The sequence below is a fragment of the Tenebrio molitor genome, chromosome 1, assembly GCF_963966145.1.
Source record: "Tenebrio molitor chromosome 1, icTenMoli1.1, whole genome shotgun sequence".
NCBI classification, from domain to species: domain Eukaryota; kingdom Metazoa; phylum Arthropoda; class Insecta; order Coleoptera; family Tenebrionidae; genus Tenebrio; species Tenebrio molitor.
In genome coordinates, this window is record NC_091046.1 from 41,747,453 (window position 1) to 41,759,776 (window position 12,324).

The window sequence follows — 12,324 nt, forward strand, 5'->3', positions numbered from 1 at the left end:
TAGAATGTGATCCTAACCTCATTCAGTCAGTAATATGTCATTATGTGACCGAGTAATGGTAAAATACGTACTCTTTAAATATGGCGGCCGCGGGAAATTAATAGTATATTATATTATAAGTGATAGAAATGCATCATTATACAAGAGTGAGAATTTTGACCGTCGAGTGCGCTTGCGCACGAGTGGGACACTTCTCACAAGTTTCATAATGGCATTTCGATCACGTGTGATATACGACGTTTTATCTTACAGGTGCAACTATTGCAAAAATCCAAGAAATGCAGTTTCATTCAAGTAAAATGACAGCTGTCAAATTTAGTCACTTGTGAGTGATTTATGTCAAGTTAAATGGCAACTGTCAAATTAACTCACTAGTGAGTACTTTATCTCACTTGTGATTAAAATTTGACTTCTGTCACCGAAAACAATGGTCTAAGGTAGCTCAAAAACTCCACCTGTAAGATAAAAGAAATTTTTCCAACATAAATCAGTTGCCATAATAGACGGTCGGTAAATTTACATTTTTAATAAATTTCAAAGAAACATTTCAAACAATGACAATGACAGCGTTATCGAGTGCTGCTAACTGCAAAACAAATCACTACTTCCCCAGCCTACTTTCATTGAAATCAGTTGTTAATTACCATTGCATTATTTTCAAAATATTTCTCGTTGAGCCGACGTTAACAGATTTGTAAACGATTTCTATGTGAAAATGAAAATTCAACTAATTCAGAACGGATATGATAAACCCTGAACCGACATCATTTTTAGACGATTGGCGACACTGTCAAAAATTTTGAATATCTTGTTGACATTTACAAAAATTGCTTAAAATGAATGTTAAAAGGCATTCTGTTTCAACGGACACGTGGAAAATTCATAAATAACGTATTATAGCATAAAGTGAGAAATAGGTCTGTTTATGTAAGTGAGGTTATGTTTACCTACGTCTAGATAAGTATCATTTTTTTTCTGTGCTAAAATCAATCTTCCCTCAGATTTCTGTAAAAATGTAGACTTCTAGTAAATGAAGTTGCATTAGGAAGGATAAGTGCGTACGGAAGGCGCGTTGAGAGAACGTGAAGGAGTGAAAGAGCGGGAAGGAAGCAGGGAATAGACACCGAATGGAAACGGAAGACGTGAAGTAGAAAGAAGCGAGCGAGTAGAACAAAGGGGACCAATTCTGGAAAGATAAAACATCTGGTCCTTTTTACTAAATGACAGGATGTTTCTTTAGTTTTGAAAATGAAGGAAACCCCGTCTTTTAAACCGATCCAGCTCAGACTTACATGGATGAAAATTCTGCATGACGTCGGTGATGTCGGTAATCTCCTGTCGGTTCCTGTGGTCCCAGTTGTTCGGCTGCGGCAGACGAGACCTGTGATGCAGAGGTGGCGGCGAACCGGTGCTGCTGGTGTCTGATAACGGCGGCGGCGGGAACATCTGGGGGGTGCTTCTGTCCTTCACTTTTTCCCTTTCCGGTGTGCTCTCGACGGTCTCCTCGTTCACTATGCTGTCTTCGTCGGACGAGGACTCTGAAAATCGTCGTCGACGATAAATTGCGGGCCGTAAAACCGCACAACAAACAACAAACACTCTCTGCACCGAGAAAGAACCACGGCCCAGGTACATCTACATGGTGTGCATGAACTAAACAAATAACAGGTTTTGGTCCGTTCCACTGGAAATGAGTCACATCGAGAATTTATGTCGACGTGAAAGTCTCACGTAATAACGAGACGTAACGTCCCTCGCTGACGAAACAACGTGAATTTCTTCGATAAGACAAGCGGAACAAGTGCAACCATTAACAGTGTCGGTGTTTTGAACAGCTATGCGAAGGAATTGCCAATTAAGATCCGCAATGAGAGTGTTGGATTTAATTTCAGTTGCGATTAATTCATCTTGATTTGTCGCAACATCCAAGTGGGAATGATGATGGTTAAGAATTAATTCGGTGATCAAAATTACTCATTCCAGCTGGTGTAATCGATCGGAATTCAGAACTTATCGCTCAAATGCAAGAGCAAATAAAACAATCACAAGCACCAAATTTATCTCAATTGAACATCAAAAATTGTCCTTTGTGGAGCCAATATAAATGTGTCAGATATATTCAAGTATTCAAATATTGGATTTATTACGGGTCACGGCTCTGCTCGTTAGATAAAGGTCATTTAAAAAATTGTGTCGTTTTAAAGTATGTACATACATACAACAAATACTTCACTTCACTGGTGCAAACTGTACATGTTCTAGCTAAGAAATACATAATCTTAGATTACGTTAAGGTGCGGTCAGTAAACAGCTACAAGGAATTAATTAACTATTATAATGGGAAATAATGGAATAACCCGAGTGTGTACAAGTGTTCCCTTGACAAAGAGCTACTAATGTAGTTTGTTGTTGTTTTGGTAAAAATTTCATTACTCCTGACCACGGAGCACTTCGCGAAGAGTTTGCAAGAGTGTGACCGGTCAGTCAGCGACTCTCCATCAATTACAAATCAGTTGCCCGAAACAAAGAAGATCGGGCAGTCTAATTAATTAGTTTGACATGTCGGGGCTCAATTATATCAAAATTAGTAATGTCATCAAACTGTCAATATGACTCTAATCAAATCAAGTTTTGTTTAACTCCAACTATTCATCTAAATTTACAAAAGATCGTCTGACAAAACAAATCTATAAATCCATCCAGTATTTGGACATGAGTTAGACATAAGCATGAGAAAAAATGTGTACACATTACGCAGTCTTAGAATTGGAACTGACTGTTAAAAAACTTAACAAGGAAATGTTTTCAAAAACAAAGTGTGCCTTCGACAACAGGTAATGTGTCAGAACCCTCTGTTTCCGAAGAGATAGCGAACGGGGAAACATGTTTAAAATATTGAATTAAAAAAGGATTGATTACTTTTATCAATGAAAGCGATCACTTTTACTCCAATGTGGCTTCCTCACGCAGCACGCCTACGGTTATTGTTCGTCATGATGAAGTTTAAAATATTGATTTTGTTGACAACGAGAATAACGTCCCAAATATATCCCAAGCCAGATTAATTAAGGTTCTTGATGTTGCCTGAAGTCGGATATTTTAAAAAACAAAATCGGTGAGGAATTTGCACTCTTCAACAAACTTGGAAGTCATTTGCTGGAAAATTTGCTTTGGCTGGTGGCTCCAACCATGGAAAAACTTTTAGATATACTGATAAAAAGATAAATAGACCTCTTGGCATTAAAATTAAATTTCGAAAGGTTCTATTATTTTTTCCCAAGCTTCCCTGAGATTTTAATCAGCTTGGAAGATTGAACTTGTTCCCGCGACTTTCTGAAGGACAAATGAGTGAAAATTCTTTTTCCGTAATTTTGTAATATGTAATGCTTAAATGTGTGTTAAATTTAAAACATTTTATTGTATCATTAACGATTATGATAACTGTATGTTACACATTTATTGATAATTATTAATTATGAAGTTCATAATATTCGAATAACGCAGCTTCCTTAGTTACTTATAATACGTTAGTTAGTCATAATAATACATAAGTTAGGCGTTCATAATACGTTAGATACAATGATACGATAAAGCTCGGACGTTGTGCAGGTGACTCGGCTAATCGCCTCGTCACCTGGCAACGTCCTCGCATATTATAAATCCCATATTATCCTCCTTATATTAATAGCTATTTTATCAAATTTAATTAACTTTTTAATATGTATCAGAAAGAAATGGAATTTTTTGCTTCTTGAAATTTTAGCAAACAATTGAAATAGTAGCGTGCGTCAAAAATATGTGGTTAAGTGGGCTGGTGCTTGCTTTTGTTTCAGCTGTCAAATACATGTTTCGTGAAAGAGGAAGTTCGAGGAAAGAGTGGAATTGGGCGACCATCAAAGTGTATTTCAGAAACCCTTGAAAAGCAAATAATATAAAATGAACCGAAAACTTTAATCCGTAAGTTTCTACAAAAAAAAAAGAATTGAGGCCAAGTATCTGAAAGATTGGCAACTAAAAAGACGACTTATGTTTGGCACACAATTTATTTGAACCGTCGTTATGGTGGGTGTTTATTAAAATTTCCCCGTTCCCGTCAAAGATAGAAGTTGATTGTGAACGCACCATTCGTCAGTGTGATCCGTGATCTGTAATCCGTGGTGCGATCACAATCGACTCTTCAACGGCTACTTTGAGGATAAATGTAAATGAACACCCGATATAACCACCACAAAGTGTTTTGCTTCCCCTTTAAAAAAATTGTCTTTAAAACGCTGACAAATAACCTACTTTCAAATAACCAGTTAAAACCACATTTGGTTTTAGTGTTCATCATATCTTCTCTATACACTCTCTTGCTACAAGTCAATTTTTTTAAAGTAATATTAAACTGGCATTCAAAACACCGTTGTGTTGCTCGTTTGTCAGTCGTCTCCTTTGTTCCCTTACGGGGTCCAGTTAAACGACGAAATAAGTATTTAAAAACGAGATAACAACTATTTAAAACGGACCCATTGTTGGGCGCCAAAAATCCGCTTGTTCCCTGCTATCTGTAGTTTTTGTGTGGCAACACAGCAGACGACGTGGTGCAGAGACAATGTTATCTGTGCAGATACTTGCGGTGTCAGTCACCTACCGGAATCGTGTTGGTCTCTGTCGGGGCTCCGGGCCATAACGGATGTGCGTTTGGACGGCATCGGCATCGACGGTTTGTGCCTGTTCTGCATGGCCTGGGCGAGTGCTTGTTGAACGGCCTCTTGTCGCACCTCTACAACACCACAACAACAACGTTAAATCGCAAACATTTTCCAACATCGCGACTTCGGAGAGACGGACTCGCACACAAAGAATTTTGACAGTCGACGCGAAATAGAGCGTCGGCTTTCCACACTTTTCCAACTGAAAAACCGAGAAAGCTCGGCGCGTGTTTATTCGGACGTGTAACCACGATCTCAAGCTTAAAGCAAATGAATCAGACAAACACTTTTCGCAAGTGTGGCATAGCCAATATTTGACGCAAAATAAACCCAGTGTCGATAATGTCGGAGGGCCACGCGGTTACGCTCTTTTGTTGCGGCGGTATTGATTAATAAATTTTGGAACCGCAACCTCTATAGGGTGATTCAAAATTATGGGGTCGTTCGAACGCGTACAGCGCTGTCAAATAATAAAAAACCACTGATTCAATTTTCGTTTTATCTCAACTGATACGAAAGTTACGACCATCAAAAGCTAGGGTGGGTATGGAAAAGTTTTTCATAATCAATATCTTCCCAGATCCGGTAGAATAACCAAGAACAGTCATTTCTTTTTTGTTTTTTTTAAATTGATACTTAACACATGGATGAGTAGTGCATCTTGGTGAGTCAGTAGAAGCGTCGTTTTCAAAATAATGTGTTTTTAAGTGAGCATAAAACCATTTGAAGGGATTATGGAAAAATGACGCACAACGTTCAGAAACCATAATTTATTGCTAAAAATGTTTTTCTGTTTGAAATATGTATTTCAAAAACAGAGCTTTTCAGTTGGTAATTAAATTTGCCTTTAGATAAAACGGATTACTCCAAGTGGTGCGGTGAGATAAAAGGATTCGATCCAAAAATGAATTGGAAATGTAATGATGAGTGGACGGACTTACGTAATAAATTAATGACAACTTAGATGAGAAGAAGTGGACACTTACATTAGTGCAAATTTAAGTAATCTAATCTCCAATTGGAAGAACATTTTTTGCAAGATTTTATTATTTATAGAAAAATTACTTATAATAAATTATTCTTTACAATAAATTATCTGATAAAATTGTCATCGATTTCTTTTCGCCCTTCGTGAGTGACAGCAAAACGATACCTCGATACCTCCCTAGAAAGTGAGTTTATATCCGTAGTTACCAGTGGGTGAAGGTTTCTCTTTCGTTCACTTCACTTTCGCTCATGGTTTTTCGCTCACTATCTTTTTTAGGTAACATTTGGTACCTCGCGGCACTTGCCTCCAGGACATCTATCAAGAATATATAACTCTTCATTATCCCTTTCCACATCGTGGAACCACTTTATTGACGTTACAGAACATTGTTTATTTTAAATTTAATTTTTTTCCATACCAACAGATCGGTCCAAAAATGTGATTTATTTTTATTTAAAATTTAGAATATAAAGTTACTGATTCACTTTCTCTGGAGGTATCGTACAAATCCAAGTATAGTACTCGAGAGTGAAGTCGCTTTCGTTCACTTGAATTGGATCGTCCACTCAGCTCCGCTTCATGGACGAACACGCAATTCGCGTGAACGAAAGCTTTGCCTTCCTCACTCATATTGTAAATAGCTATTATTTTTGTTGCTCCTTCTGAAATATGTATTAATTTCTGAGAATTTATGGAAAAAATGTTTTTCTTATTATTTTACTTATCTTTTCATTTCTATTAATAGCATTGTTCATCTACCACTACTGAAATCCTATTGGTAAGTTTTTGAAGTATCCGTACATTGTTTTCTTGAGATCATATTTATGTTTCTTTAACTTGCCCGAAACTTTGCTCTATGATGGTGCAAAACTTTTTTTTTACATTCTATTTATTTCATTCGGAAAATTTTGAAAAATCATCTTCCATATGCAAGAGAAAGAGAAAAGATTTGTTAAATATTTTTAAATATCACTATTATGGTCATCAACTTTCGTTTTGTTACTAGTATTTTATTCTATTTTTTTAAGTATTTTGTATTAACATTACTCTTTTTTTATTACCACTTTTGTAATGTATTTTGATCGCAATAGATTATTATTTATAAGAAAAACAACTTTGTTGGAGAGCTTTATGGCACTTAATACAGTTTTACGCCGGTCGAAGCTGGAAATCCGTCTGTTTTTGGTAGTTCCTAGCAGCTAACTCAGATTCTTACATTTTGATGTCATTACATGTCCAAACTTTAACATATCTACCATAAAAGGCAAAAATTCGTGTGTATATACCTACGAGTATGTATCACTTGTCCCCTTATAATTAAAGAATTACTGAATACATTTTAATGGGGTTGTCATCAATAGTTGAAACGTTCCTTTAATTGAAGTTTTAACCATTCACCACGTCGACAGGGGGCTGAGTAATAAAGAAAGACAGATTCTTGGAGCAAACATTCGGAGTGATTGCCTAGCAACGGCGTGTCTACAAAGCATCTTAAAGTAGAGTTCACTGACCTAAATTTATAACAATGACAAGCAACCAACTTGCATATTTTGCAAGAGTTACTGCAATTACATTTATATGCTTTAATTAGATATACAGGTATTTCACGACTAATAGTGAACCCGGCGGAATTGGAAATGCAACCCACAATACATTTCCAAAGTTTACGTGGCTATTTTAAATATCGTATTGTTTTAAAATGAAATTATGAATCCAGGATGGTTTTGCTTCCAATAATTTTACTTGTCACAACTGACATTTACGAAAAAGTTAAAATACGACGATTGAAACGTATTCGAACGATGAGAAAACAGGACATGCTTCTGATTTATGGCCAATGTAATAAAAATGCTTCTGCCGTTGCGCGTTTATAGTAATTTTCCCAAAATCTCTTCGTTTCTTCACAATTTCATTTAACCAAGCGAATGACGTTTATGTCAAAACTTACGAAACTGCACAGCTTTCAAATCAAAAAACAAATATCCACGTTAACTGTGCAAATGTATAATCTATTCATTTTGATTGTGACCACTCCGTAGTAACTTTTCAGTTGCTAGGTTATTGATAAGGAATTTTAGATAACACTAAATCCAGTCGCAGTTGGCAACCCTCGGAGGCGCCATTTTGACAGAAACGTCACGCTCACAGAAGACAGAACGGAGAACGACTTGCGCAAACGTTTTTCAACGTACACTGTGCGCATATCTATAAAATTGAGTTTTGGTACAAAATTTTACAATTCAAAAAGAAAATGCCACGTCGTCTTCTCAAAGTTGGGACCAAACGGTTAATATTGACTTGTTTCGAGACATTTATTGAAGCCAACGGGAAAACAACTCACAAAAATGAACATCACCAATAAAGTTAACTCTATTTGTGCTTTTTTGTTGTACATTTTGGCTAGTAAGTGTTGTAGTTTGATATCTTCTGCCTTTTCATCCCCTGTAAATCATTTTTTTGAACTTTCTGTCTGATTAGTTTTTATCTGAAAATATTTTCAATGCTAATTGAAAGTTCTGATTACCTTTATACCAGGCATTTTTCGCGTTTGTCTTACTGCCAAATTACCATTTCCTTCGTTCTTCATTAATATCGAGAATTGCATGAGGTGATTTCGAAGTTTTTACGTTAAATAATCTGTACCTGGATATAACTCCACTTTTCAACAGACGTGATCACAGAATCAGACAGACGTTTTTAGTTTCTCCTACTTCAAATATTGATTTCCGTTATTAATATTGATAAATACATAAAAATCATTGCTTTACTACCATGGTCAAGTTTTGACAATTCTGACATTTTCCATCATGTTCACACCACACAAATATTTAGTGTAAAACGTATGCAGCACACAGCTAAACAGCGCCTACTATGTTTTTCGTTGTGGTCACAATCAAAGTGAATAGATAATATGTATGTACATTTTCAATTCTGATGGACTCATTATCACTTGTGAAGTACCCTGTAGTTGCGTTCTATGTAAAAAATACTGATCAATCATCATGATCTCGCTTGAGGTTTTAGATATTGAACACATTTTCAAACAAACGGAATTAGGTTAGACGATTCCAAATAATCTTTCAAGAATTAAAACATTAACATCAGGATCAAATCCAGAGGGACACAGCTAGTAAGACATCGATTCGGTTTCGGTTGCCCAATTTTTCTCATAGTAAGGCAATAAAAAATATTGCAAAATAACCGGGATCTAGTGCAGAAATATGTAGTAAAATTTGTTGTATCCATAATGCCATTAACACTTTTGCAATTCTGCCAAGACAATAATAATTTTGATTACTCCAATCCCACCTGTGTTCAAAAATACCCTTTTTTTTATCATGACAGTCGCTTACGAAAGCATGACGTGTAATCTTTTTCCAGTTTTTAATACAATAATAATAACTGAAGAAATCAAGAAATGTTACAAAGATTTGTCAAAAACGATTTATTTTTGATAGTCACAACGTGAACATTTGACAAAAATTTTGATTGATTCTCTTTTTGATTGTGCAAATTTTAGGTGATAAAAATGCTTTGGATGATTAACCCAAAGAATATTTTTCTTTTAAAAAAATATGAACCTCTTTACTAAAATACAAATCTAACATTGATTTCATCATCATCAGTATAAGTCTGGACAATTTCCAAATAACCACATCATATTTTCGTTTATTTTTGATCACTACATTGTAAATCACACTGCGGCACAGAAGTTGTATACTTTTTACAGTAACGTTTTAATTGTTCTGTGACAACTTACTCCATTTTTCGATAGTCGTACTCCCTCATCAGTTGTAAAAATGTAATTCGTCAAGTGACTCCTAGCTCGAGATGCATCATCTTAGGGCGCATAATTTCGCTTCACCCACTGTTGCGACCAACACCAACTTGAAACCGCGTTCCTCGAAACCACGAGCAGAACAATATACTCACTCCCGCTGTGCTATTTGCGAGATCATCAGCGTAAAACTTGGGCCACTCCGTTCGTCATCTAGACTCGAAGATTTGTCAAACTAACCAGGAAACAATAAAGCACATAATAAGAGGTCTCCCGGAGACCGACTTTGTGTGTAACAGGAGCAATTTGGAAGTTCCAACTTGCCAAAAACTTCGGCCGAACTTCGACCCCCTTCTTTCGGAGTAGACGGTTTCACTTCCGGAGCGGCTCGCCAGCTGTGATTAGTAATTTGGTTCGATCATCGAAAGTTTCCACTTTTTAACAGACAGATAGAGAACCCGCTTCGCACAAAGCTCCGAAATAATCTACTCCGGAGAAGGGGAGCCGCGAGGAAGAGGTCTCGCGCCCGGCGCCTCCACCATTTTTCCTCCTCCTCGCCGGGGCGATAAATTGAGAAATCGATGATGACTGTTAAATAGATATCCACTTTCGGGATTGCTCAGCTCGCCGATTTCGGATTTAGTTGTCGTCACATCTGCTCGAGCGCCGGATAATTCGGTGCAACTTCAAAATTGATATTCCGACAGTGAACGGAAGAAAGAAGCGCCGCCGCCGCCGTCTTCGACTTGATTTAATGAGGTAAAATGATGTCGGGACTGGATGGGGCGCAAGCTCTTACCTGAATGATAGCGGCTTTCGTTTCGGGTAAGCCGGCGGTTACCCCTCCGCATAGCCCTCGTGGCGGGACTGACGCCCCTCGCATCCTTGGATTGCCCATCACCCACATCTACATGCAAAACAACACTCAGCCATGCGAAACGGAACGGAAAAAATATTCCAACTTAAAAACTAAACGAAACCAACGAAATGTACAAAAAGTGGCCTCTCTTGTGTGCAGCACGGCGAACAGAACGGACCTGTCTTGTTTAAAAATCATGTCGGGGCGGACGTGACGGGATTGCTCATGTGATGATGATACACTTGGATAATTTATTCGCCCGTTTAGGAGATACAGGGGGTGGCGCAACGCCGCCAACTAAAACACAACCGCCTCCAGACCATTTCAACTGGACCAAATGCAACTTCGCTTCGATGATTCATCTTCGTTTTCTGCGCGCGCCAGTAATTGCAACAAAAACCGAACAGTTTTCTTTAATCGATAAAGAATGTGGAGATGAGGAGATTACGGTTTTTTCTTGCGTGTTCCATCACGACTTGATCAACAATTAGTTGCTATTCGCAACGAGGATATCGCTTCCAACTACTTTTTCTCTCTGTACTTTTGTTTGTTAAGGAGCGATTGTATGTGGATCGATTCTGTAGTGCATCGAGTTATTATTTTAGTTTGAAGAACTGTAATTAATGTCATTAATCATTTGCGGAATTCTTTACAGCTGTGGTTAATTTTTTTCGGCTTGATTGCGTCCTCAGTTTTTAAGAGGATTTAAATAGAAAATGACGTAAGCTAGAAGATCGTCGACAGTGGAATAAAGATACGCCAATGGTGGTTGGATGATTTATTTTCTCAGCAAATATTCCGGAACATTTATTTGGTAATGTTTGTGCATTCTAAATTTAATTTTCCTATTAAAATGCATATGCGATGCTGCAGCATAACTTTCAAATATGTAACGATGCACAATTTTTTAAAGATTTTATTCGGCCAAAGTCAACACCAAGTTACCATCCATATAGATTGTTAGTGTTATTGTGCAAAAATAAGATCTTCAAATTTCTGGAATGACTCAATTTTTATTTCTTTTAGTAATAAGACAAAGCTTCATTTTGTTGCAATTGAATTTTGCACACGTTTTGTGTTTTAATAAATCTTTTTCTAAGTACTAATTCGGAAACTTAAAAATTAATAATACATATTTGACTGACATCAAATCTGACCACATTTTTTTCTACAAGGGGAAATTTTTATATTATCTACTTAGTCATGACGAAAATATGTGACGACCGCAAATTTTTGCTGTCAAGTTGTTGTGACATGTTAATGCTTACTTACTTATCACATCCTTAGAGTTTTGTTGTTTTTGTGTAGCCTTAACTAACAAAAAGATTAGTGAAATTTATCTAGAACGTAGAAGCGTAATCAAATTCTTGACAAGGGAAGTAAATGGACTCAAGAATCTTCACCAGAGGATGATTAATGTGTACGGGGAAGATGCGCCGTGATATCGGGCAGCGTTGTGTCCCCGGTTTTGTTCGAGGTACTCTGCTCGCTTATTGGTCGGCCAATGAGCGGGCTCCGTTTGTGCCGCGTTTGGTCCCAACTTTCCGACAAATAGGTGACGCCGGCCGAGACTCTTCCACTTTCGTTCACGCTCTAAACGTGTTTGTATCGTTCACTCCTCTCCTCTTCCTCTACAAAAAAGACTGCGACTCCGTAAAAGCGAGCTGGACAAAAAGACGATGCTCTTCTTCGAAACGACGTGCATCTCTCGAGACGGGACCCAACCGGTTCATTCCCGAGTTGCACCGGCGTGGAAGCGACATCGGTTGCTTGGGAAAGAAAACTTGGGAGCTTTGGCTGACGAGGAAGAGCTTTATTTGATAATTATAACAGGGTGTATCACTGGGATCCACCGACAAACCAAGAATTCAAAAAAGCAAGAACGGAGAATTCATGACGAAAGCTGATGGCGACGGTGTTCTGACATACGGAAGGAATCTTACTGAGTAAATACATGAAAAAAGGCTCTAGAAGTCTAAAAGGAAACAATCAGAAAGTTGAAAGC

At 37.4% G+C, this 12,324-nt stretch overlaps 1 protein-coding gene and 1 long non-coding RNA gene across 10 annotated transcripts in view; both read right to left on the reverse strand.

Annotated features, from left to right (window-relative positions):
• DIP2 (disco-interacting protein 2) overlaps positions 1–12,324 on the reverse strand; it is a 142,839-nt gene that overhangs the window by 9,472 nt on the left and 121,043 nt on the right. For 5 of the 9 annotated variants that reach the window (XM_069048142.1, XM_069048092.1, XM_069048081.1 and 2 more), the window contains 3 exons: positions 10,260–10,367; positions 4,634–4,765; positions 1,293–1,538 (listed from right to left, as the gene is read on the reverse strand). In XM_069048142.1, the coding sequence (XP_068904243.1) occupies positions 1,293–1,538; positions 4,634–4,765; positions 10,260–10,367 (486 nt within the window). The remainder of the gene's footprint in view (positions 1–1,292; positions 1,539–4,633; positions 4,766–10,259; positions 10,368–12,324) is intronic. The other 4 variants (XM_069048146.1, XM_069048119.1, XM_069048101.1 and 1 more) reach the window with 2 other exon arrangements.
• Positions 8,037–10,252, reverse strand: LOC138131275 (uncharacterized). Its single transcript, XR_011159749.1, has 2 exons — positions 8,215–10,252; positions 8,037–8,167 (listed from the first exon to the last, which is right to left on the reverse strand). It is a non-coding gene; the product is annotated as an uncharacterized lncRNA (long non-coding RNA).